This window comes from Argentina silus, assembly GCF_951799395.1.
Source record: "Argentina silus genome assembly, chromosome: 4".
Classification (NCBI taxonomy): domain Eukaryota; kingdom Metazoa; phylum Chordata; class Actinopteri; order Argentiniformes; family Argentinidae; genus Argentina; species Argentina silus.
In genome coordinates this window covers 17,977,836-18,005,335 of record NC_139658.1, presented here as the reverse complement: position 1 = coordinate 18,005,335, position 27,500 = coordinate 17,977,836, and the positions used below count along the sequence as shown (strand labels likewise).

Here is a 27,500-nt window from a genome sequence, read left to right as displayed (position 1 = left end):
ATGGAGCTATAGCCTATAATAATGACCTCATCATCTTGGGTGAGCAGCATTATTGCCATCTCAGAGCAGGGGTCAGGGACGACTCCCGCAACAGAATAGAGAAAAACAGCGAGGGGAGAGAAAGGAGGGAGTCAAACGGAGAGAGAGAGGAAAGAGTGGAGGGATGGATGAGGCAAGAGAGGAGAGGGTAGGGAGTCAAAACCAACCCCCCCAGTGGAGTTGTTCCCACGAATAATTTATGTCTGTCAGCAGCTGATGTCTTGTAGAGAATGGCAATCTATTCCCAATGCAATCCGCTAACCCAGTCAAATTGTTTTCTAACACTCACACACACACACACACACACACACCCTGACATGGCAGCATATGTAATTTAGGGACATTTTGCTACTTTGGAGACAGAGTTGGGAAAGAGTTCCTTGGTACAACCCACACCCTGACTGTGGGAGGAGGAGAGAGAGCCAGGGGTGGAGGCGAGAGGTGATTCGTGCCAAAATTCTCCATATTGCATAACAGAAATTCTCTCTCTCTCTCCCTGAAATCTAGGGTTGCACTTTCGTCTTTCATAACAGAGGAAACGTTGCTTCAGATGTCCCCCTCACTGTCGGAAGAGTGGAGGTCAGCAGGAGAACACAGTCTAGCTCGGAGCTCTGGGGGTTAACAGCCGTTAGCTATAGGTAGGTCAAACAGAGAGTTGAGCCTGGGTTTAGACTGGTTCCTGCCTAGTTCTTGTATGATGTCATAGACTACCTCTGGCTCTAGCCCTGGGTTGGTTTGGATCAGAGATGTACAGTACGTAACTGATACATCTGGTAATGATGCAAACCCTGTCTGCTATATTGCTTACTGTGCATATTCATTGCTAGGGAGAGCTGGGATTGAAAATGAACCTATGTGAATCAAAGACCTGAGCACTGCTTACATCCTGTATGTGTGTGTGTGTGTGTGTGTGTGTGTGTGTGTGTGTGTGTGTGTGTGTGTGTGTGTGTGTGTGTGTGTGTGTGTGTGTGATGACATCCTTTTAGTGTTCAAATGGGCCAGAGAGGACACCTAACTGCATCCGTTCTGGGCAGAGGATACGTCCGTAGTGATTGTACTGATTCACATCTGTCACACACACACACACACATACACACACGCGCACACACACACGCGCACACACACACGCACACGCACACGCACACGCACGCACACACACACACACACACACACACACACACACACACACACACACACACACACACACACACACACACACACACACACACACACACACACACAGATCTAAAGCTCACAAAGAACCTGCTTCACTGATTGACAACACAACCACACACTTTTCTGAAATGATAGTGATATTAAGTGTGAAATGAGGTCAGACAGTTTCAGCAAGTTCATCAGCACATTAGGAAAACGTGCCCGTGGCATACTCCGAAAGCACACACACCTCTCACATATTACTCAGAAAATATGAATCCTTCACAACATCAAACCTACATCAAACTAAAAACAGCACACTAAGGGAACATGAAGATGATTTCCTTCCGAAACAAAACCTCAACACTGCACTAAAACATAAGACCTACACACAGAACTTAGAAAGCACAGTGACTGGAGATGTGTTTGATGCTTGTGAGAACAAGATGGAAGTGTGAACGAGTTAGATTTGCTTCTGATTGCTTCTCTGTCAAACATGAAAGTGACTCTTCTCAGACATGTGACTGAGAACCTACAGCAGCAGTCCATCTCTCTCTCGTTCTTAGTTAATAATTGCAGTCAGATGTTTGTCACAATGCGTTTGTCACAAAGGAGGTTGCCTTCTTGCTTGTCACAATGCTTTTAAGATGTTGGTAGGAGGTTGCCTTCTTGCTGCATTTGCTATTAAACAAGCAAACATATTACAGAGGGGAGGAAAGGAGGGGAGGAAAGGAAATGAGAAGTTTTAGAATTAGAAACAGTCAAATGAACCACAGAGGGGGAGAAGACACTGATCCTCTGTGTGGTAATGAGATGACTAGTAAAACATACATATACATTGTTAAATTCACAAACACACACACACACACACACACACACACACACACACACACACACACACACACACACACTTCAGATTGAGAAAAGCCCAGCGCTGACTTTATGGGGGAGACCAGGGTAGACCGGTTGAGGAGCTCTTCCCATAAGGTGATTACTGCTGAGTCATCCTTATATACTATGTAGACCTGATATAATCTTACTCATCATTCTACTCTCCTGTTCTCTCTGCCTCATCATTTCTCTCTGTCTCGGTATCATCTTTCTATGCCACCTGGGCATACGCAAGCTCCGCCCACACACTCCGTCTGCGTCAGTGTCGTCCTGTCCCCTCATTCTCTCCGTGTGCGTAAGAAGGGAACGAAGGAACTACAAAACAACAGAAGTATTTCCTCACTCTCTCTCCCTCCCTACTGGCCTGATATATACAAATCTGTTATTTTTTCAAAAATGAGTTGTCAACTAAAGCATTAGTTAATTAATCTGTTCGATTAATATGTACAGCCCTAATATAGATGTATGTAACCTTTTGTAAATTAACTTAATAATTTAACCAAATACATACACTACTTTTCATAGCTCATAAAATACTAATTAAATAACTGTTTTGGAAAAATGTAAGCTGTTTTAAGGTTTTATGATCTGACACATGATGGTGCAAAATGTGAGGAAAAATAATTCATACAGTACCAACAAAGGCTTAACATACGCACACAACATCTGGAAAGCACATTATGAATATATTTATTTAGTGAAATAAATAATTAATAAAAATGCCTTCACCAGTTGAAAAGAGATGGAAGATGTAAAATGTAAAATATCTATCAAATCGAATATCAAACATCTATTTGTACCAAGAATTCCTTCATCTATTTTGTTTTTCTTCTATTTTTGTTCGTCTCAGTTAACCCAATATAACGGTGAGAAGTATGTTTTTTCCCTAACGCACAATATGCAAATGAAGGAATGTTGCATCATTACCTCTGATCTAATGTGTGATGTGATGAGTTAACCCATTTCTGCCAGTAACTCCCCCCCCCACACACTCTCCTCCCCTCCCTCCATCACATAGAAATTAGGTAAAGGAATATTTCAGATTTAGGGTATAAATTATGAAGATGTTGAGGCCAGAGTGTACATTTGCTCTACTGCAGGCTCTTGTGACCCCTGAGAAGTCTCCAAGGCTTGTTTTAGTCACCACCCAGAAGACTACTACAGAGACCAGCATCAGTATCTCCATCCACAGGACCAGTATCTCCATCCAGACTACCAGTATCTCCATCCAGACTACCAGTATCTCCATCCAGAGGACCAGTGTCTCCATCCACAGGACCAGTGTCTCCATTAGCAGCAGACTCCATCATGTCTCCATTCACTCTCCTCCTGACCCTGCTGGCTGTATGGTGTCTGTGTGAGCATGCTCAGTGCAAACGTATCAACTGCTCTGACCGCTGCTGCTCCTTCATAGAGGGCTTCCCTGTCAGACTCAAGGAGCTGCGCAGATCCTTCTCCAAGATCAGAGACTACTATGTGAGTACTGCATCAAATCTGTATTATTATCTAGTAGTAAAGCATATACTATAGTATAGGCTGCTACAGCATTGATCACAACAACTCACCTCAGAAATCAGCATCAACAACACTCACCTCCATTCATCCATCCATCCATCAGGGAATACATGGAGAGCCTGCTCCAGCTCTCACACCTTTCCATATCTAGCTCTAGTTTGAGTAGGCGCACTGCAGACTTGTCTGTGCTTCTGTGACTCTGCTGTCTCTGTAGTCTAATATAGAAGTGTCATTTCCTCTCCTGCTCTTTGAAGGAAGCCAACGATGAACTTGAGTCTGCACTGCTAGACGAAAATATTCTACACTACTTTAAAGTGAGTACTAAACCTTCTTATATTCTGCGTTATTATACACTAGAATTAATCTCAGGAATGATAGCAATGAATGGAGTAATTAAGTAATATACACAATCGACAGAGAAGGGCTCTGTATCTTGCACCGATATTGCAAGATATTTATGAACAAAACACGCAGCGCAGATAAATGAAACCCATGGCGCATACGGATGAATGTGTCTCCCAGCAGCGCATTACCTTATGTTTTAGTAAGATGTGATTTCATTTAAACTGTATTTCTCCACAGAGCCCATTCGGATGTCACGCGATGGACAACATGCTAAAGTTCTACCTGGACACAGTGTTGCCGACGGCGATGACCGGAGTGAAAGAGGACATGAGTGACTTCAAAACGCCAATCGACTCCATTGGAAACATCTTTCACGGCCTGAAGAAGGAGATAATTCAATGCGTGAGTACCTACAGCTGTATTTCACCACATCAACATTTGAATGCCTCAAGCAGACTCATAGTGGAAACAAATAGTGTCTTGCTGCCAGTTGTTTTTATCGGAAGTACAGTGCTGAGCGCGTTTGAATGAGCATAGAGTGACAGCTGGTTCACAGTGCGCAGGGTCTCCAGCTGTCCTGCGCACCAATTAAGGGAAGCATAAAGTTAAGCTAAGGTCGAGTTTTCTTGTTTCTCCCCTTATGGTAAAGTTTGGATGTGGGGAGTATCAAGCTGACCCTAGATTTGTGCCCTGGGGCATCTTCTACTGACAGGAATCACTCTGCTCCTACAGCTGGTGTGTGTGTGTGTGTGTGTGTGTGTGTGTGTGTGTGTGTGTGTGTGTGTGTGTGTGTGTGTTCCTCAGACCAACACAGTCATCCATTCAGTTATAAGGCACTCTAGTCAGGGCTATTGTACAAGGGGCTAAATAACACAAAAACATATAGTTGGATTTGAAATGCCATATTTCTCATAACTCATAACTCATGTCTAAGCCTTCAACCCTACTGTAAAAATGAAATCTCAAAGTCTGTTTCTTGTGTGACATACTGTAGCAAATGTCATTAGTGCTTCCTCTGGCAATATAGCAGCGGAGGTGTCTCCCTCACCGCAAACCTCTTGACTCTGGTACTCTGTCACATTTTAACCACCAAACACACTGACTTGGGGTGAGGATAGATAGAGAACAGGACATTGCATAAAATAGGGATTCGTAAGCTGTCAGAGCAGGCTTGAGTGACCTCATCTATGGCTATGTATTGTATTGTATATGTTGACGTGTGTGTGTGTCTATATGCGTGCGTGCATGCGTGCGTACGTGTTTGTGTGTTTACTGTGTACTGTGTAGTAAGGTCCTCCTAACACACATCTTTCTCTTTATACAGAGGAATTACTTCTCCTGTAAGAAACCGTTTGACATCAATGAGTTCATCTCCTCATACAAGAAGGTGAGTGGAGACTAACAGTCCCTGAGACCAGTATGTCAATAATGTTACTCTAAACTGAATGTGTGTTTTGTTCCTTCTAATTAAGTGTGTGTGTTTTACCTGTCTTTAGATGGAGAATAAGGGTCTGTATAAGGCCATGGGAGAACTGGACCTGTTCTTTAACTACATCGAGGAGTACATGGTTTCTAATCGAAGAGAACAATAATCCTGGTTGACCATGTGAGCTGCAGAGGAACACACAACTGTTGCAGAAAGTGAGGAACCTGTGGCTGCTTCCCTCAACCCTTGTCCTGCTGAACTGGTACTCTGATACCACCTCCTACTGTTTCCAAGTGTCCTGAGGATATCTTTGTGTATTGTTTGTTATTTTGTTACTGAGTCATATTGAGTCATATTGAGTCAATTCTCTAATCATTTAGTGTTCTTCAATCCTAGTCCTGGAGAGCTACAGAGTGTGCACTTATCAAACACTTGACTTAACAAGTCAACTATCATCAATTCCATGGAGAATCAGGTGTAGTATTAGGCTTGAATAGTAGAAAGCCTGCACACCCTTAGCCCTGATATGAGAAAATTGGTCTTTGCATGACCTAGAGTTATATGCAATTTTCTCTATGGCATAATGTGTATTGAATAGTTGCATTTTATCAACTGTTTCATACAACCATGTTTACAATGAAATACAGGTTTGACCTTCTGTGTATATTTATTATCAATGCTAATTTAAATGCATTTGCATCTTCTATTCTGCGTTCATTTTCAGTATTTATTATTTTATTTTTTTCCAAATGTATTTTTATAACAACACAGTGACATCAATGGAGTTATGCAATTAGCACTGAAAATATGTTTTTTTTTACAATGAATGTAATAAAAATATCTTAGTGAATAATTATCCTGGGTCCATACTCATACTTTCACTGATCTCTAAACTGTCTAAGCTACCAAGCCAACTTCAATCTAAAGCCAGCTGCCTAGTGAGGCACCACTGTACCATGGAACCACAGAGCAGAAAGCTATCCAGGGGATGAACAAAAACTAAGCTGATGTGCTAAACCAGAGACACATCTCCACTCATAGTTCAGGTGTGACACAGCATTTATGAGACCAGGCCAACTGGTATAGCACTGAGTATCATATCCTGCAGTGGAGCAGAGATGCAGTGTATGTGGGGAGCTACTATACAACTCGATGTGACAAACCTATAGGAGCTCAGCATTGATGAGCCATGCACTGACCTCAAACGCGACCCAAATACATCACTTACCAGCAACAGCCCTGCACTCTACCATTTACAGTAACGATAACCAAGCCTGCCCCTCTCTCTCTCTCTCTCTCTCTCTCTCTCTCTCTCTCTCTCTCTCTCTCACACACACACACACACACACACACACACACACACAGATGAAGCAGAGCTTTGTAACACAATGGTTCAGTTGTGGCTAATAAGACACATTTTCCTAATTACAGTACTGCACTAATTACATTGTTTACAAAATAAATTTTAAAAATCCTAGGTTTAAAGCATCCATCTAACAAGTCCTTATTGAAGAAAAGAGCGGACATGTCCCATACTCACCTTTCACATCTATGTATGATAAACATCCCTGCGGTTTTACCTAGAGGCTGACGTAGATGCATTTCTGCAGTGAGAGACAACAATGACTTTCTATAATGCATAGTCAGAACACTGCACTGAAAACACTCATTATCAGAGAAATGTTGAGTCAACATGATAATGCTCTGTAACGTGTCACCACAGCAACTCATGATGGTTGCCTTGTTGAGGGTATCACCTCAAAATTACATGTTCATGATTTGTCAGCCATCATGATTTGTCCTTCAGGCTATGTGAACCATAGTGGAGTCTAGATGTCTGTTTCTGCTGCAGCCAAAGTCTTACCATCAAAGCAGGAGGCGGCTGAAACAAACTACTGTACCCAGGCCATCTGAAAAACGTCTCATTTTCTGTTTATTGAGAAATCATTGAAAATGAACCCTGATCCCAACCCTGATACCGTCGCTTGCAAAATTCTCTGGTGCAGTCTTTATGCATTCAAACAATTGTTTGGGTTTGACGTTATGGTTAAAGGAACCTGTCCATCCATTACATATTAACATATTCTACCATCTTTGTTTTGATTCACGCTCAGTTTGCTTCAAAATAAATATGATGGGTAGCCAGAACAGAATGCTATAGTTTATTTTCAGAAAAGTAACCCTACCGAAGGAATACCACGGTATTAGGATTTGGATTGGAATGTTTTTATGGTGATTAATATGTATTTTCGGAATGCATGGGTTCCTATGGCTGTAACGTGAAAACAGGGCTAGTGCAGTCTTACCAGGGCCAGTGCAGTCTTACCAGGGATAGTGCAGTCTTACCAGCGCTAGTGCAGTCTTACCAGGGATAGTGCAGTCTTACCAGCGCTAGTGCAGTCTTACCAGGGCCAGTGCAGTCTTACCAGGGCCAGTGCAGTCTTACCAGGGATAGTGCAGTCTTACCAGCGCTAGTGCAGTCTTACCAGGGATAGTGCAGTCTTACCAGGGATAGTGCAGTCTTACCAGCGCTAGTGCAGTCTTACCAGCACTAGTGCAGTCTTACCAGGGATAGTGCAGTCTTACCAGGGATAGTGCAGTCTTACCAGGGATAGTGCAGTCTTACCAGCGCTAGTGCAGTCTTACCAGCGCTAGTGCAGTCTTACCAGGGATAGTGCAGTCTTACCAGCGCTAGTGCAGTCTTACCAGGGATAGTGCAGTCTTACCAGCGCTAGTGCAGTCTTACCAGCGCTAGTGCAGTCTTACCAGGGATAGTGCAGTCTTACCAGCGCTAGTGCAGTCTTACCAGGGATAGTGCAGTCTTACCAGGGATAATGCAGTCTTACCAGGGATAGTGCAGTCTTACCAGGGATAATGCAGTCTTACCAGGGATAGTGCAGTCTTACCAGGGATAATGCAGTCTTACCAGGGATAGTGCAGTCTTACCAGCGCTAGTGCAGTCTTACCAGGGATAATGCAGTCTTACCAGGGATAGTGCAGTCTTACCAGGGATAGTGCAGTCTTACCAGGGATAGTGCAGTAGGGCCTCAATAACACAACAGGTTTTGAGACATTATGAACAAGCTGCTGCACTATATGTTGTGTGTGATTGATGACTGCAGAGGTTGAATGTGCGATCAACCATTCTAAAAACAGCACCTGCACACCTGTTCTGAGCACTTACACATACAGAATGAGGAAGATAGATCCATATCGAGTGTGTAGTACTGGTATTGACTGTGCTGGTAAGATGTCTACCTGTCTATCTGTGTTGAGGATCTGTCATGTCAGGAGAGACAGATGACTGTGATGGTTTCTGTTTGGGAAACAACATGCTGATCAGAGCCAGAATGAGCCACCTGGAAGTCCACATACTCACAAACCTGAACCGCAAATGACAGTAATGACATTTTTTGATAATTGGCATTCATATAGTCAACTGTTGGTGTTTGCCATGTTTGCTTTATAATGTACTAAACCATACAGTTCCACAATGGCAATTCAGAAATGTAGAATTCCAAGTTACTAAATAGCTAACGGTTCACTGTGTTCCACATTTGTTCCCTCAAAAGCCACTACAAGAGTACAGTCACACTGATCATCTGAGGGTTACTGTAGGATACAACTGAGAAAGTGTGTCAATTTTGGGTTTTTGCCACAAGATATACACATAAATACATAAATGTGTTTTACTCTTGCTAAATAAATAAAAATAAAAAAACATAATTCCACTAGGCTCCAAAAAATGGGTTCCAATTTTTAGCAAATTTTTTTTATTTTTTTTTATTTTTTTACCAAATTAGAGCCCCAGGCCTTTTTAGTAATGTCACACCTAGAAATCGAGTTCCTCAAAATACTGAATGGTAATGTAAAGTGTCAAGAGATTCTATGAGAATGTAGCAACTGTGACGTTCAGCAAGTTGTGTCTTTCACACGTTGCTGATGAACACGCAAGCAGAGGTTCCCACCCTATAATTTGTGTGAGTTAGTATGAACTTCACGCCTATGGTTTCCACAACCTTGCTCAGCAGATATTCTGACACTCATCCTCAAATAACCCGCTATCACTCATCTACCAGGTAGGTAAGCGGGGCCAGTCTCTATCTGCAGGGCCAGTCAACCTTATGAGTGCGTCACTTGCCAGGTGGGCAAACGCTCAGGGGCTCTAGCACGCTGCAGAAGCCATTGAGAACTAACAATTTGTCAATTAGAAACCATATATACTCAGTAAGTTACTCAATACACAGACATACATTCATAATGACATTGAACTCAGATGAATCAGTCTATAACCACCATTACCGCAGGGTACGCAGCCTGCTGCGTGTGCTGCTGCGCTCTCTCTTTCTCTGTCTCGTTCTCTCTTTCTCTGTCTCTTTCTCTGTCTCATTCTCTGTCTCGTTCTCTCTTTCTCTGTCTCATGCTCTCGTCTCAAGCCGTCATTTGGAGTTGACTCAGCTGCTCTTGCCATTGCAGAAAGGCATCATGGGTCGAGGGCCTTCTTTACCTTCTTTTCACCTTCACCCTTTAGCCAGCTCCGACTGGGAAGAGGAAACAAAGTCACACGCAGCACTTTACACAATGACATCGAAGAGCGCTTTCTCCACACTGAGGTCATTTCCACATGCATTGTGTTATTTTTAAGTGGAACTCTGTGAGGTTAATTCTGGTGTGAATTACAGTAGATACGGTATCTACAGGAGGACAACTGTGTGTGAGTGTTCTACCTAAACACTATCTAAAGGATCTGACAAAGAACAAAGCAGCCACAGCCACCACAATACAAACACTCAGCACGCTCTGACAGTAAGTAAGTGCATCTGATCTGAAGCCAGGAGGACTTCCTCACAATGGCTGGTTGAGGGTTTGTGGAGGACTTCCTCACAATGGCTGGTTGAGGGTTTCTCAATGAGATTGACACCCATGTGAGATTGACACCCATGTCTGCTACCTGAAGGAAACGCCTCAGCACTGAGTTTTCTACACCAGGAACTGAAGGTTCCATCTTCACAACCTGCCCAATGATAAGGGTATTTTCACACTTGGTCCCTTTCAGCCAAATGTTGTGTTTTCAGGGTATTTTCACATATAATCCTCTTTAAGTTAACCAAGAGGTCCATTTTAGCAGTAATGAGGTCTCCGTCTATTTTGATTTCACAGCGCCGTCTTTCATTGGAGGCCAATGTTATATGGCAGCAAAAGTGGCCGGCTCTGTTTGACGGCCTGGGCTGTCTCACAGCCTTTACACACAGACCTCTGGTGAATCCAGATGTGTCACCCGTCATCCAGCCCCTGCGCCGGATTCCCCTGGCCTTGAGGGATGATGTCACCTGTGAGCTCGGCTCTCTCCTGGAAATGGGGATTATCGAGCAGGTCAATGCCGCCCCCTGGATCTCGAACTTGGTCATCGCGAAGAAGAAATCAGCGGGGATACGGATCTGCGTTGACCTCCGCCACCTCCGCGGTGATTCCGGACAGGTACCCGTTACCTACCTCTGAGGAGCTCACCGCGCTCTTCTATGGCTCGACAGTGTTCACCAAGCTCGACCTGCGCCAGGGCTATCTACAGGTGCCACTTCACCCAGCCAGCAGGGACCTCACAGCGTCACTGCTGCTCTCCGGGTGGGCGACTGGGTCCGGCCCCGTAGGCCTCATTGTGGCAATAAGATGGCATCATACTGGTCTCAGCCCCTCCAGGTTGGACGCCAGCTGGGTCCAGCCACGTTCATGCTGAGTGACGGATCTCGCTGGCATGCAAAGCGACTGAGGAGAGTACCTAATCCGGGTGAAGGAGTGGGGACCCCTCCACAGCCGGCTGCTCCTCCACTTGTAGCCCCTCTGCCACCAATCCCTCCCCCACAGGGAGGGCCACTATGGCCACCGGCGCCTCAGCTGCACCCTCAACCAGCTCCTGATCTGGTGCCTCCTGGCCTCCAGCCAGATCCAGTGCTCGACCATGCTCTGGGCCCACCTCAGGGTGACCCCCCAGCTGTTCTGGAAAGGCCACCGCCAGTGGTCAGGGAGGGCCGGCCAGTACGGGACAGGGGCCGCCCCACTTATTTGAAAGACTATGTCACTGCTCCCAAAAAAACTAACCTTAAGTGAACTGAACTGTTAGGCTCACTTCAGAAGGGTCTGAGTTCATTTGGAGCATTCACATATGCATACAAATCTTGGTGAACCGAATTCACAAAAAGTTCACAAAATTGGCTAAAACTGACCAAGTGAGTTTCATGCCTAGGCTTTGAGGGCGTTCTACTAATAATTTTAGTAGTTTAGTTTTATTACTTGTTTTATAATTGGGTTCTGTGCTTTTGTGGGGAGGGGGAAATTGTTATTTATGTGCATTTGATGTTATGCGCACTCACTGCGCAGTACTGACGCTACTAGGTAGTGCAGGGGACAGCGTAAGGACCGTTGGGGTTTTGGCGGGGTGAGAATGTGTTGTCAGTGTGAGTGGCACAGTTAACTAAAGAAGTTGAACGTTACTCTCATCTCGAACTGCATTATTCCTGCCATCTATCTCAAACACAATAGCCAATTAACTGCCTTGCACCTTAGGTAATTGCACATTGAACAGCACCGTAGACCTAAAGTGAACCTAACTAAAGGGCGCTTCCTGCTGACTATGCTACTTTTTCTGGCAATTATAGAACCTATGTAACAGGAAATAGGTTTTTCCTTCTGTATGACATCATGAAACTAATATCTTTCGTAATGATAGTTTCATTGAGTCTGAATCACGGTTGAAATTATTACATTTATCATTTGGTTCAGTTCAGGTTTTACATTGCCACTTGTAAACAAAAGCCATGTGTTTGCGCAACCCCATAATACATAACGCATTTGTGTTACTTCTCGATATCCTGGAAAATGGCTGAATTAAGTAGGAGTGCACCACGGGTCACTTGGATGAGGAAGGAAGAGACCCACCTTTTTCGGGCAGTCCACGGTCGGAGTGTTTGGTGCACACTAGAGTTCGAGCGGAGTGTTCTAGCCCATCTAAATGAACTGAAGTCAGCAAAAGCTTGGTAAGTCTGCACCACCACAAGGTATGTGTGAAAGCACCCTAAGTGTGAAAATACCCTGAAATGGGCCGAGTCCTCATTCAAAGAGGACAGTGTGAATACACATTCACCTTTTGGTTCACTTAGGACTGAGTAACGGTATTTTCACATAGTCCTCTTTAAAAGAACCAAACTCCAGTCCTTTAAGTGAACCAAGAGTGGAAAAAAAGTACAATAAATCAATAATTTGTGTATTCATACTGCCCTCCTGTTTGAATGAGGACTCATTTCTTGCTGGTCCATTTCAGCAGTGACAAGGTCTCAGTCCACTTTTCTTCCACAGCACCATGTTTCATTGGAACTCAGGCCAATTAACTGCTTTGCACCTTGGTTAATTGGCCTGGTTAATTGGCTTTGCACCTTGGTTAATTGCACATTGATTAAGCATGTGAAATGTATGGCAAGCCTAGAGGGCCAAGAGAGTAATGCCAGGATAGGTTAAAGCAGTTCCAATGACAAGTGGACTGGGAGTGCTTTGCACTCACATTGCTCCCAAAAAAACTAACCTTAAGTGAACTGAACTGTTAGGCTCACTTCAGAAGGGTCTGAGTTCATTTGGAGCATTCACATATGCATACAAATCTTGGTGAACCGAATTCACAAAAAGTTCACAAAATTGGCTAAAACTGACCAAGTGTGAAAATACCCATATACTGTATGTGAAAACACACACACCAAAATGTTAATTACATATAAAAGCAGCACGCACACACACACACACACACACACACTCTCTCCTCTTCAGGTTCCAAAACATTCGATATGTCAGTGTTCATGCTTTTTCTCATGTTTGATGTCCCTCTCACTATTACAACCTATCTAGGGCACAGGTTCATTAAAGGCTGTGGTAGGGTTGGTGTGTGTGTGTGTGTGTGTGTGTGTGTGTGTGAAACGACGTTATAGTAAAACAAGGTCCCCACTTCAAAGTACCTCCCTGAGCTGTAACAGTAGGCACGAGGTTGTATTTCTGCATATAGCACGTTCTGACAACCTCAACATGCAGCACACACGCGTGTGACGTGTCACCACATCAGAGATCGATACCCTGCCCCCGCCCCCACATCATAAGGCTAAGATGTGCCGGGGACTTGCAACTGTATTCGTCACATGAGCGGAGCTAGCTGATAGCGGATGGCGGGGGTATGTGTCTGGGTCATGTGTCTGGGTCGGCACGAGGGCTGAGACTGGTGCTGCTTTGCACATGATTCTCGTCATGGCGGGCGAGACTGTCCTCCACCCCCATTTTCACACCCCAAATAGGAGTGAGAGTACCTGAGAGATAACTGCGGATTTCATGATGACTGCAGTTTTCACGATGACTGCATGTAAAGCCCCTGCCCCTACCCCCTGCCCCGTTCCTGTGCAGAAATGTCCAATTCTTTCTTTGAAACGCCCATGTTTTGACATATATCCTGAGTGATTCCACTATGCCTCTTCAACAGTGAGGTGTGTTAGTGTGTACATTTACGGTATGCATGTATGTAAGAGACTGGCACTGGAGATGACTGGCTTGGCTCTGTTACGTCAGTGCTGCCCTTGAGTGAGTGTGAGAGTGAGAGTGAGAGTGAGAGTGAGGGAGGGAGAGTGAGTGTGAGAGAGAGGGAGAGAGAGTGTGAGTGAGAGAGGGAGAGAGAGGGAGAGTGAGAGGGAGAGAGAGTGTGTGAGAGAGGGAGAGAGAGTGAGAGTGTGTGAGAGAGGGAGAGAGAGTGCTACCGTGTGTACTAGAAAAGGAGAGCAGGTCGTGTTTTAAGTGTTTTAATCCAAAGCTGAAGCAGACAGAAATACAGCAGTTGGACAAAAACAAACAAAAGAAAAAGAGGGACTCATCTGTGCTTCCCAAAACATACAAATAACGTCACAGAAACGTTCCATAAACATTCTCTCTCTAACATGAGAGAACTGTAGGTGAGTAGAAACAGACATGAAACAGGGCGGTGGTTTTACAAGTCATTTCAAACTAAAACTCGAAACAAACAAAGTGGGGAATAAAACATCACAACCCCTCACAGTGTGATGATGGCTTGCTGGTGGTGTGCCAGATTCTGCTCCACAGCAGAACATGAGCTAAGCACTTACTCTATTTCCTGTCATGAGTGTCAGTCCTCCGTAAACAGGGGGGGTACTGTCCTCTACAAACAAAGGCTGAGAGACAGCTGACCATTGAGGCAAACGGTCACACTCAGCTCCCATGATTTCTAGCTGTAGCTGTGCTATTGGCAGAAGAGACGTCTCATTGTCAATGAATCCGATTGACACTGATCAGTTACATCTGATCAATTAAACATGACTGGAACAATCAGGTAGAACCTCTAAGCAATTCTGGCAACTGTGCTCCCTAGAGATGCTGGTTACACACATATCCCACTGTGGCAATACATTTCTCAAACATTACATCTGTACACACAATTAAAACAATACAAAAAGAACATTTAAGTAATTTTGGGTGAAAAAAAAACATCGATCTGCATAGTATCAACATGAGGTGTAATGTGGAGTTGAACACATAACATTGGTGAAAGACTAAACCAAAAAGTTGGGGTAAAAAAAAAAGCATGTTCTTTTCCTTTGCATCAGCCTAGATAAGGACTACGCTATAAACTACAATCCCCAGAGAGACAGTAGCAGTGGGAGGGGCTCCTTACTCTCCTATGAGCCACCTGCATGATGACTGACATGACCACCGGCTGGGTTCCATTATGAAGTGTCACTCCCTTCTCTCTGCCATAGAACACTCACACGTCTGAGCCTGAGGTTGGAGACGAGGGTAAGAAGGCAGGATCTATATTGGCGAAAGCAGGGAAGGTAGAAACTACTAGGTAGAAACTCCACTAAATACCATTTAACCCATTCTTCTGCTTAATTCCAAACCGGCCCCATAGCCACTTCTGAAAATCTGAAATGATCATTTGAGTAGGTATTAGCCAGTAGCGGACTGGCCATATGGAGCACCGGGAGAATTCCCGGTGGGCCGGTCAATCTGTGGGCCGTGGGCCGTGGGATGAGCCAGGCGGTCTGTGGGCCGTGGGATGGGCCAGGCGGTCTGTGGGCCGTGGGCCAATGGATGGGCCAGGCGGTCTGTGGGCCGTGGGATGGGCCGATGGATCTGTGGGCCGTGGGCCGATGGATGGGCCAGGCGGTCTGTGGGCCGTGGGATGGGCCAGGTGGTCTGTGGGCCGATGGATGGGCCAGGCGGTCTGTGGGCCGTGGGATGGGCCAGGCGGTCTGTGGGCCGTGGGCCAATCGATACAACCATGCCTTTTGATAGGCTAGGTGGGATTTCCATCATATTACCGATATCTAAATGATCATTTCAGTTCTACAGGAGGGGCTAGGGGCCAATTTGGAACTCAGCGATCCTTGTTCTCTTAGGCCTGCGTGGGTGAGTGGTGAAGGGCGGAGGGGAGGAGTGTTTTCTCTGAATGGGACGTGGCCGGTATGTGACTGCATAGGCCTCTGGTCTACATTCACTACTGACTGGCTGACTGACTGTACCGGACACACCAAGCCACTACTCTAGAATGAGAGAGATCTATATTCCAGTTCACAATCAGGGACAGAGTGCTTACATTCCACACGTCGTTTCAAAAATACATCTGTTTAGTTTGTGTGTAACCTTTCTCTGTCTCTCTTTTTTGGGATTTAGCAGTTTTTACATAACATTCACAGGAGAGGGGTGGAGCTACATGGGGGCAGGAGGTTCAGCAGCCTCTATGGACAAGGCCTAATTTCTTATTAGCTACTGCAGACAGACAGGCTACTGTGAATCTGGGTCATGTTCAGTAGGGCACAATGTAGCAAAACCTTTTGTGTTCTTACTGGACACATCAAATCGGTTTCAAAACATCTTCTACTGTTTGCTCCTACTGAACACAAATCAAGTCATGTTCAGGATAACTGGAGAGTTATGAACTGTCCAGAACTGTTTAGTCCAGATGCAATGCTACATTAGCGCTGCATACTGCTACTACTAAGTATAGAGGCCCTTCAGGAGAAATGAACAGCGAGGGACAGTGTTAAACCTTAAACACAGTACAGATGAGGCACAGGAGCCTATTCAGAAAGGTGAAACATTGCGACTAGAAATGTAATCAATACAACTGAGGTTATTATCCATTCAATAGGACAGAGAATCATGTCTATTCAACACAATAGATTTCTATCTGAAAGTGACATCCTGTTTCAACCTCCTGAAATAGGCCCTGGTTTCTGTGTCTCAGTGAAGAACCCCCTGCCCCACTTTTGAAACAAATGTGCTCCAAGACTGACAACACAGGCTGGCTGACAGACAGACAGACAGACAGACAGACATGGCTTCCTCTGGGTGAAAGATAGAGAGACACGCACTGGTCTCTGCTTTCACGAGGCTTAGAGAGGACAGGAGAGAGATCAGATCCTCTCTCTCCTCCTCCTCCTTCTCCATTCATAATCTCTTGGCTGGTTTAAAAATGTGAACGACCTCTCTCGCTCACAGCAGAGTGGTTGATTAGTTTAAAAAGGTTGAGTAATAAAAAAGAAACACTTCTAAAAAAATACATTTAAAACCGGTCATGAAAAATAAAACTCCCTAGACTTTCAGAGACTCCATGCAATACTATTTCCCATTGTGTTGACAGTTATTGCTTCCTTTTTACAACCTGTGTGTCTGTGTGTGTGTGTGTGTGTGTGTGTGTGTGTGTGTGTGTGTGTGTGTATATGCCTCTCTCTCAGAGAGTGGGTGTCTGTGTGTCTGGGGTTGTGCTACTGGCTTTCTTCCTCCTCTTCATAAGCAGAGGATTGGTCGAGTCCTCGATTTTTTTTATTTTGATTTGCTCATAGTCCACCCTCATGGTTGCCAAGGCACTCGTCATTTCCTCCTGAAAGAGATACAGACAGAAGGCTCATTAGACCACCGTCCCACCAACATCCCAATATTGCATCAGGAATGGCTGTTCTTGTCCCTGTCGCAGAAGGAAAACCAAGTCTTGTTCAGTGGTTTGTTTTTGCCTGAAAAGACGTAGAGAAATCAGCCATGTAGTCTCACCTTGACGTCCTCCCAGGCATCCTTCTCCTCCTTCAGCACACGGCTGGTGTGGAGAGGGGTCTGAGGGACCTCCATCGACTGCTACAGACACACACACACACACACACACACACACACACACACACACACACACACACACAAATAACATTATAAAATAATGCAGGATAGAAAGAGAGAGAGATGAAAAGGAAGAGAGCATGAGAGCAAGCTTACGTTGATCCAGGGGTGGTTCATGAACTCTGTGATGGTCATCCTCTGGGTGGGCTCAGTCTTCAGCAGGTTCCTGATCAGCTGCTTGGCTAAACACACACACACACACACAATCATCTTATCTGGGTCTGCATTGACACATTGTGGTGACGTGGCACGTAAATCATGTCACAGACTACCCCCCCCCCCCAGGGGACACACCCACCCACCCCCACTTACCCTCCTCTGATACGTCGGACCACTCTGGGTTGGGGAACTCATATTGGCCCATACGTATCCTCTTCTTCATCCCAGGGGAGATGGCCAGGCCGTGGTTGGAGTAGAACGGAGGATACCCACACAGACTGGGGGGGGGGGGGGGGGGGGAGGGGGGAGGGGAGAGAGAGATGTTAACACAGTGTGGAAGAGGTGAGATATGATACAACATACACAAGCCTGTAGGGAGGGGTGTGCTAACGAATCTAGAGGGACTTACAGAATATACATGATGACGCCCAGCGACCACATGTCACATGACTTGTCGTATTTCTCTGGACCCAGGACCTCTGGAGCTGCAGGGGGGAGAGAGAGAGAGAGAGAGAGAGAGAGGAAGAGAAAGAGAAAGAGAAGGAGGGAGTCAAAACAGTAGATTTGGAAGAGAACTAGAACAGAACAGTGGGACTGAGAGGGGTGTGTGTGTGTGTGTGTGCATTCGTTACAGATCCTTACCCACGTAGTAAGGCGTGTAGCAGGGGGTGGCTAGGGAGTTGTGTGTGGTGGTCTCTTTAGCGAAGCCGAAGTCTGTGAGTTTGAGCAGAGCGTTGGGCCTCTTGGTGGTGTACAGCAGGTTCTCTGGCTGCAGGAGACGGAGAGGAAGAGAGGGGGAGCTGTTGGTCAAGTATGCAGGAAGACCAGGTCACACACACAGCATAACAGGGGTCTGCTTTAAACTAGGACAAACCTTGACGTCTCTGTGTGCGATGTTGATGGCGTGGAGGAACTGGATGGCCTCTCCTATATTTTTCATGATGTCAGACGCCTCTGTAACACACACACATCGTTATAACATGGCGGAAAGGATGGTGTGTGTGTGAACAGTCCATGTGTAATTGGATGTAAAAGGTGTGTGTGGAAAGTGTGAGCTTTTAGCATTTTACATGACATGAGTGACAATTCACGTGTAGACCTGTGGTGAAGTTACGGCCCCTACCTCTCTCAGTGAAGGCCTGGTCTCCTCTGTCCTGGATACGGCTGAACAGCTCTCCTCCGTCCATGCTGTAACACACACACACACACACACACACACACACACACACACACACACACACACACACACACACACACACACACACACACACACACACACACACACACACACACACACACACACACACACACACACACACACGAGACAGGTCTTAGCACAGGTCTACTTAAAAATGACTGCGAATCAATCATCACAAGACAAAGATTATGTCTAATATGACTGAATATCAGTATTGGCCTACTGGAACAGGTTGTAAGAGGGGCAGTAGAAATGTGCAGATAGTACTGTTACAACTGGCTTTTCTTAGAGCCCCAAACACAGATAAGAGACAGAGAGAGAGCCGAACAGTTTCAGTCTTAGAAGAGAGACGCACACGCACAATCTCAAAGTTAACAAACCACACACTCATTGTCTCACAACCTCCTGTGGTTTGGCTCGACTCATCAAACCTTGAATCACTGTCTCGGATCGTGGCCTGATCAAAGCCCACCCGTGTGGTTGATCGACCCACCCAACCCACCCAGCATGAGACACGTGAAGGTGCGCAGAGAGGCGGGAAGCCGGGGGTTACTGGAAGTGAGGAAGTGAGTACTGGGGTTACCTACAAGTGAGTCTGCTACGGGCTGAGGCTCAGTTCACTCATTCAGAAAGAGAAACAAACAGAGGAAAAGAGGAAGAGGTGCGAGTCGAGACGCTGCGCTGAGCCGAGACGAACACGGCGCCACACAAGACTGCACATGCTGTGTGTGTTGTGCACATATAAAAGCACTGCACATTCGCTCTAATCATGCCGATCAGGGTGGCCAGGAGACGGTCTTTCTAGATGAGGCTGATGTGTTAGAGCGGGTGTCTTCTAGGAGGCCGGGTCGTGATGAGGTCCTGACTGAGGGCCGGGCCAGAAGCAGGCCGTAACCCTCACCTAGTTGCCCTCACCTCAGTAACCCTCACCTAGTTGCTAACTCTCAGGATGGCTTTACTCTCAAACTCTCAAAGTCATATCTCCAACCTTACTAAACCAACAATCCTGGTAGTTTTCAACCCCTTTTCTCAATCTGACTTTTCACGGCAGTGTCAGATCCAATCCTGCCAGTTTCTGTGTACAGTATGACTGTTTGTGCACATGACCTTGTGAGCGTATGACTAACTGACTCACTGAGTGTGTGTGTGTGTGTGTGTGTGTGTTTATTAGCCTGAAACGCAGGAGTCCTTGAGCAGCAAGACGGCCCAACCCAACCACAGCACACTTCAACTCTCTCAATATCAATCACTCCCACTACTTAGCGTACAGACACACACACACGCCTGTTCTTTTCTCATCTAACACACACACACACACACCCCCAACACAGAGAGTTCACCTCTCTCTCTCTCTCTCTCTCTCTCTCTCTCTCTCTCTCTCTCCACATGCTTCTCTCTCTCCCATTCCCGTCCACTCCTCTGCACCACGCTGCAATCGCCTGACAGTCAGATGAATTCCTAGATGTCCATTAGTGGGCATACATTTACACACAAGTCTGCTGATGGCTTCATCATTGTCCTGATATATTCTGATTGTCATTAGGTCACAATATTCAGTTGCAACATTCTGAGAGTCAGATGATCATTTCTGAATGTTTTCTGAGGTTTGATTTCTGGTAACCCGTCCCTGAGGTTTCACTTAAGATGTACACGCTAACACACAAATGCATGTATGCGAGCAAGCGCACACACACACACACACACACACACACACACACACACACACACACACACACACACACACACACACACACACACACACACACACACACACACACACACACACACACGCATGTATGCGAGCAAGCGCATGCACACACACACACACGATTCCTATTAGGGTGCAACCTGCGTCAGCAGCGAGGCAGGCGCATCATAGCCTCAGCATTTGGCTGTCACACCTAATGTTGTGGCAGGCAGGTACTGTACGTCAGTCAGGCGAACAGGCACATGTCAAGAGTGTGGGTTTGGGTGAGCACAGCTCTGCTGTTCCACACACACACAAAAGGAACTCAGATGGCAAAGCACTTCAGAGGCATCCAACAGCATTTCCAATTACGTTCAACCAAGCAGAATTTGAAAACAATCGAATGCACATACACTCCTGACGTCAGCTTCCTCACAGGGCAAACTCAAATGTAACTCATGCTATTTGCCAGGGTATAACCTTAGCACGTTCTATTCCATGAGAGAGAAAAAACACCACACCATATCAGAGGGTGTGATTTACCACACCGCACTGGAAACGACAGTGGACAGGATGGTGAGGAAAGGTGAGGCGAGGAGGTGCTACCGTGTGTTACCGTGTCAGCACCTCTGAGAGAGTGACGGCGTCTGATCGCGGATAATACCGATTGCCGCTCACGCCTAGCGTAGGGTGTGAAGTCAGTCTTACCCACAGTTTCCCTTATGCACTGTATAATGCCAAACCCAAACACACCGGTTCGTTAAATAACTGAGTTAGGCAACAATACACCACGCACAATGAACCAATGTCACCGGTGTTCACCGGAATAAGACAAAAACATTATTTTAAACATAGAATCTAAATTCTGGTATTCAACAAAACAATGTGAAACTGCCACAAACCAAACTTCAGTCAACTAGTCAGAAACAACACACAGTGTAAGTAATAGGACAGTGAAGCAATTGTTCTTCTTTTGGCTCTATACCCCAAATGTTTGGATTTGAAATCAAACAACTACTATGAGGTTAAAGTAGCGATTCTCAGCTTTTATTTGAGGGTATATATTGTGTACATGTTGGTTTCAACACTTTTTATACATAGTCCCCCTATTTCAGGGCACCAAAAATAGTGGGACAATTGGCTTGACAGGTGTTTCTGTTCAGGTCAGGTGGGTACAATGTCTAGTATTGATTCTAGGCTTTGTGTTTTGGAGTCTGTTGTTGGTGTCTGTCAACATGAGGACCAAAGAGGTGTCAATGACAGTCAATGAAGCCATTATTAAGCTGAAAAATCAGGAGGTAGGAGTGAATGTGTCAGAGACTACCATCTCCAGAATACATCACCAGCCAATCTACAGAGGCTTCACTGCTAGGTGCAAACCACTAGTTATCATAAAAAAGGATTGTCAGGTTACAGTTTGCTAAAAAGTACCTACAAAGCCTGCAGAAGTCTGAAAAATGGTATTGTGGGACAGGGCACTGTAGTTGCTGGGTTATTTGTACTTATTCTAGTGGGCACAATGACTGAATAAGGCCTACAGAGTAATGTGTGTAGGACAGGCATCTGAGGCCCACCGTGGCAGGTCTTCTGTGTAGGGGTTTGCTGGGGGCAAATGTACTCTCCTGTGCAGGGACCCACCTAAAGGCTATAGCACTGGCTTCACACTCAACTTTAACCTCACTCAACTCATAGAGCAAAAACCAAAAACTGGTCCTCAAGAGGGGAAAGCTGAGAGATATAAGTTGCTATTCCTCTGAAAGATTCTTGTAAATGCTGACGCTCTACACTTGCTTCATGTCTTTTCTCTTGAAAAGTGAGAGAGTTGGAGTGCCTACCGAGGTGGAAACTTGTGCTAAGGTGCTGCAGTGTGTGAGAATCTGAAAAAAAGATGACCCAAGTCAACGACTGCCACCACAAAAACAAAAAAAGCGAAGTGAAGACATGCACGTGTGACAGAGAGAGAAAGAGAGAAAGGAAAAGAGAGAGACAAACAAAAGGGGAGACTGAGGATGTAATTGGGGTTTGGTGGTTTAATATTTCTCACACGAGACACAACCACTGGAAAATCAAAAGTCAGGGAAACACTACTAACCTCATTTATAGGAAATAGGTCAACTTCTAAAGCTCACACATTGATTTCACAATAACTGAACAGGTTGGATACTGATTAGTTCACCTTAAATTTACTTTTTTTTTCTTTTACATCTAACTCTCTCTCTCTCTTACAGAGAGGATGTGGTGGGCATACCGTAGTTCACTCTGTGCTAGAACATGCTGTGCACTGCTGTGCTGCTGCAGGAACACACTGTCGAAATGATCCAAACAACAGTGAGACAGGACCCAAAGAGGAAGCAATGGGGAGCAGAGTGGAGATTGTGGGGGAGCCATAAGAGAGGGAAAGGGTGCAGTTCCCCCTCTATCCAGAAGGGGGCAGACAGTGAATGGGGCTGGGCATGGGGAGTCAGCCAGCCTGGGAGAAAAGCAGGGTGATGCAGTGCTGTGTGTATGTGTATGCCTCGGTCTATCTTTGTGTTCGTGCATGTGTGTGTGTGTGTGTGTGTGTGTTTGAATGTGTACCCACCACTCCATGACTATGAGTAGACACTTCCTGCCCTGGTAGAGGTTCTCGTAGACGTCAATGATGCGCACGATGTTGGAACAGGGTGATGCCCTCCAGTGCAGCTCCACCTCCCTACGTGCCTTTGCACAGTCCTGCAACATCTACAGGTTGAGAGAGAGAGGGAGAGAGAGATGGGGGGGTATTATTAGTATGTACACTCACTGAACACTTTATTAGGAACACTAATACTGGGTAGGGCCTCCCTTTGCTCTCAAAACAGCCTCAATTCTTCATGGCACTGATGTTGGAAACATTCCGTTGAAATTCTGGTCCATGATGACATGACTGCATTACGCAATTCCTGCAGATTTTGCAGGTGCACTTTCAAGCTGTGAATCTCCCATTGTACCGCATCCCAAAGGTGTTCTATTGGATTCTGATCCGGTGACTGGGAAGGCCACTGAAGAACACTGAACTCATTGTCATGTTCATGAAACCGGTGAGACGACTTTTGCTTTGTGACATGGTGCATTATCATGCTGGAAGTAGTCATTAGAAGATGGGTAAGTTGTGGCCATGAAGGGATACACATGGTCAGCAACAATACTCAAATAGTCTGTGGCATTCAAGCGATGATTGATTGGTATTAACGAGCCACAAAGTGTGCCATGAAAACATTCCCCACACCATTACACCACCTCCACCATGAGAATGGTGTACAGGTGTTCCTAATAAAGTGTTTGGTGAGTGTATATTAAAAAATAAATAAATAAATAAAATAAAGAATGACTGACTCAACCTGGCTTGTGATATGACCCTTCGTTGGAATATGACAGTTGGAATATGACAGTTGGAACAGAACAGAGGAGACAGATGAGGTTGAGGTGGTAAAGATCAGAGGCTTGAAGCACAGTGCTGCCATCGTCAGACAGACTGACAAACACACAGGCTGACTGACACTGGCTCTGTCCTCCTGGCTTGCCTGGTGTGATGGCACCCTCTTTAGGTGACAATGTGTCATTAAAACATTGAAAATGTAATGCGCGAGTGTGTGCATGATTTTGATCCTATGTGACGTCAGGAATAAAGACTGTAGCCCAGCAACAAACGGTAATACCCAAACCCCTGAGCTACACACAAATCCTTACTCTGGCCCATAACCTCTATCCCTAACCTGAGCCCTCTCTGAAACTCTACCCCACACTCCTAACTCCCAACATCATCCATTACATAAGGACCCTGCGGAGGTGTGTCCCTGAGTGTGTGGGATAGTTTAATCTGCATGTCTCCCTGACGGGATCATATACTCTGGCCTGTCATAAATAACACAGGTACTAATGTACAGATACTGGTAGGTGAAGACACACACGCACGCACATTGGGATCGGAACCACAGAGCTCCGGGTGATTCCCTTTCAGTCGGTATAGAGTGGTACAGTAAGAGTAAGGAACCCCCCCCCCCCCTCCACACACACACACACACACACACACACACACACACACACACACACACAGTCAGGATCATGCCTCTACTTTGCTGTTCTGCTTATTGCCGACATAAGGTGTATTTGCGTGACATGCTGGAGCTTAGGCTATTCAAACACACATTCATTAAATGTGTTATTTAGCCCTGACGTGTGACAGGCAGTGGAAAGAATTCTGCCCGGTGTCCTTAGCAATGAGCCGTTCTCTCTCCTCTTTCTTTCTTTCTTTCTTTCTTTCTCTCTCTCCATCTTGCATTCCAGCCCTGCCCACTGGCACTGTGTCTTATACTACTGGATTATTATGGGAACTAGTGCCAAGCTCACCCAAACCGCCCCGTCCCCCCCCCCGTCCCCCCGTCTATGGGAACAAAAACAAGCCAAACCCAGCCCACTGGACCTGCTACTTAGCCCTAAGACTAGCCTAGTACAACCCAGAACATCAGACTACCTCGACAGGACTATGGGAACCTCAAACCAGCCTAACCTAACCAATCCCAGCCTAATACTACCTAATCTAAGTAACCCAACCCGGGCCTAAACACTGTCTAACACTAGCCTCATCCAGCTCAGCCTAACCTAGTGATGTGGCAGTGGCCCTGTTATAAAAGCCCTGTCTGTTCCACTGTGAGAGAGAGAGAGAGAGAGAGAGAGAGAGAGAAAGAAACAGGCAGGTCACCCACTCAGATAAACATGCGCACCTACTGCAGTTCAGAAAGAACAGATTGACATAGCATTGTAACTGACTACACACAACAGGGTTGTCCTGAGGGCCGATGTTGTTCGCGTCCAAATGCGAGAGCATGTTTATTATTGCTTCTGCTCACACAGTGATTTGGAGGTCAATATTGAGGAAGGTTGTTTAAACAACATACAACAGGCCTGACCACTGCCCTGATATGACCACAAACTCTGGTCCTTCACCGCCAGTGGGTGTCTGGCCTGAAGTCACAGTGTTTACAGTAGCTGAGCTAAACCACCGGTTTAGCAAGTCATACAACTTTATTGAGGCAGCTGAGATGAACCCTGCAGATTCCCAGGGATGACGTCAGTGAGTGTAGCAGTGTGTTTAACGTCTGTGTGTGTGTGTGTGTGTAGCAGTGTGTTTAGCGTCAGTGTGTGTGTGTGTGTGTGTGTGTGTGTGTGTGTGTGTGTGTAGCAGTGTGTTTTCTTAGCGTGGGATGGCTGGCCAGCATGTGAGGGCATCTGGTTAACGTCTGTGACAGAGTGCTACTGTCACCTCTTAGTCATCAACGCGTGTGACTGCCACTCAATCTGCTCTCCATATGGGAGAAGGATATGCTACCTCTCCCACACTAAGTGTGATGATGGAACACAGGGCCTGATTTCAAACAACACACTTGAGTAGAGACCAGGCTCTGCAGCATTCTGAGCATTCTGGACAGAGCAGAGGGCCTTCCCCTTTAAGAAACTGGGCTGGACACGATGGGGGGGGGCTCTGTTACCAGGGAGAGGAGGTATGGCCTCTGTCGGTCTCAGCTTTATCTCATGGCTGTGCACACAGGCACACAGGCACACACACACACACACACACACACACACACACACACACACACACACAGGGGTTCAAGCACCTGTCAGAACAGAACAAACAGGGGTGGTTTCTACTACCTGCGTCAAAGCAACCCCTTGAACACACACACTCACACACTCACACACACACACAACCTGGCCAATCATTTGTTGGTGTAACACAGTGACACCAGAGCTGACCAGGCCCAGAATAGACCTTACCATGGTGTGTAAACCCCACCCACACACACACACACACACACACTTCACTTAGTCTTTCTTACTGTGTAACTGGTGCAACTCTGACATCATCATCCGCACATTGTTTTGTAGGCTGCCATAACAACCACAATAGGATAATGTCATGCCTCAGAGTTACACAAAGCAGTCAAATGTCATCATTATCATCATGTCCATCTGTCAACGCCAAATGTGATCTGTTTGTGTGTCATGAACAAAATGCACCCAAACTAATTATCGCCCCTCCCCCCCCCCACCCACAAAGATTGCCCCCCCTGCTCCCCTTAAACACACCCCTCTCTCTCTCTCTCTCTCCTCCCCCCCCCCCCCCCCCCATCTGCTGTGGGCCCTTTGAGCCTGAGCTGTGAGCCGTGTGGGGAGGAAAGGATGAGGGGGGCAGATGGGTGTACAATGAGCCCCTCCAGCCCACACAAAGACCCCCGGGCCTGGAGGAGAAGGGGTGGGGGGGGGGGGGGGGGGGCTGGGGTGGAGAGAGATTTGTGTCTTCCACCTGCCTCTTGACCAGGGACCCTAGGGAGAGGGGGGTTGGATTGTGGTACGGAGGGGAGGGTTAGGGGAAGGTTGACTGGGTAGTGTGGGGTGACGTAATGTGGCCTGAGTGAGCAAAGCCACTTAACCCTGATCCTGATGGGTTAAACACCGGGGGGGGGGGGGTGTAAGTAGGTTAAACACCGGTCCTGACTCTCAGTCAGAGCTGTGTGTGTGTTGTTTTTTTGCTCATTGTGCTCTGGCTTCTTAGTGGCGTAGCAAACATGTTTGTGGGTCACCGTGTCTTGATCTGATGAAAGACATCTGCCAACCCCCTCATGCACCCCCCAACGCACCTCACACCAGGCCCATATCCCCCATATGGAGAGGGGGGGGGGGGGGGGGGGTGTAAGTAGGTTCCCCATAATGACTGACAAATACATAGTATTCCCCTGCCCTGACGCAGCGTTTCTGGTTTACTGTTGGTCTCTGACGCTCCTGTGACGTTGTTGGGTGTTAGTGCTCCGACCTCTGACCTCTCTCTGGGCGTGAGGGCTGACAGTAAGAGGCACGGGGGT

General features: G+C 46.2%; 3 protein-coding genes across 4 annotated transcripts in view; 2 read left to right on the top strand and 1 right to left on the bottom strand.

Annotated features, from left to right (window-relative positions):
- Window positions 1-3,379, top strand: part of il19l (interleukin 19 like) — a gene marked incomplete at both ends in the record, with an annotated part of 7,682 nt that extends 4,303 nt beyond the window's left edge. The window contains one exon of the mRNA XM_083668496.1: window positions 3,226-3,379. Within this exon, the coding sequence (XP_083524622.1) occupies window positions 3,226-3,379 (154 nt within the window). The remainder of the gene's footprint in view (window positions 1-3,225) is intronic.
- A 14-nt stretch (window positions 3,380-3,393) lies between these two features.
- il10 (interleukin 10) lies at window positions 3,394-6,165 on the top strand (the record flags this gene model as incomplete). Its single annotated transcript, XM_083668416.1, has 5 exons — window positions 3,394-3,561; window positions 3,855-3,914; window positions 4,183-4,347; window positions 5,270-5,332; window positions 5,442-6,165. 5 exons carry the CDS (start codon window positions 3,394-3,396, stop codon window positions 5,535-5,537), a joined length of 552 nt encoding a protein of 183 aa, XP_083524542.1. The 3' UTR covers window positions 5,538-6,165.
- An 8,012-nt stretch (window positions 6,166-14,177) lies between these two features.
- Window positions 14,178-27,500, bottom strand: part of mapkapk2a (MAPK activated protein kinase 2a) — a 21,898-nt gene continuing 8,575 nt past the window's right edge. Inside the window, exons 2-10 of one of the 2 annotated variants that reach the window (XM_083668935.1) lie at window positions 23,201-23,340; window positions 18,858-18,922; window positions 18,609-18,688; window positions 18,377-18,503; window positions 18,144-18,219; window positions 17,888-18,012; window positions 17,672-17,757; window positions 17,459-17,539; window positions 14,178-17,291 (exon numbers count right to left, since the gene is read on the bottom strand). In XM_083668935.1, the coding sequence (XP_083525061.1) occupies window positions 17,142-17,291; window positions 17,459-17,539; window positions 17,672-17,757; window positions 17,888-18,012; window positions 18,144-18,219; window positions 18,377-18,503; window positions 18,609-18,688; window positions 18,858-18,922; window positions 23,201-23,340 (930 nt within the window). In that variant the 3' untranslated portion in view covers window positions 14,178-17,141. The remainder of the gene's footprint in view (window positions 17,292-17,458; window positions 17,540-17,671; window positions 17,758-17,887; window positions 18,013-18,143; window positions 18,220-18,376; window positions 18,504-18,608; window positions 18,689-18,857; window positions 18,923-23,200; window positions 23,341-27,500) is intronic. The other variant, XM_083668936.1, reaches the window with a different exon arrangement.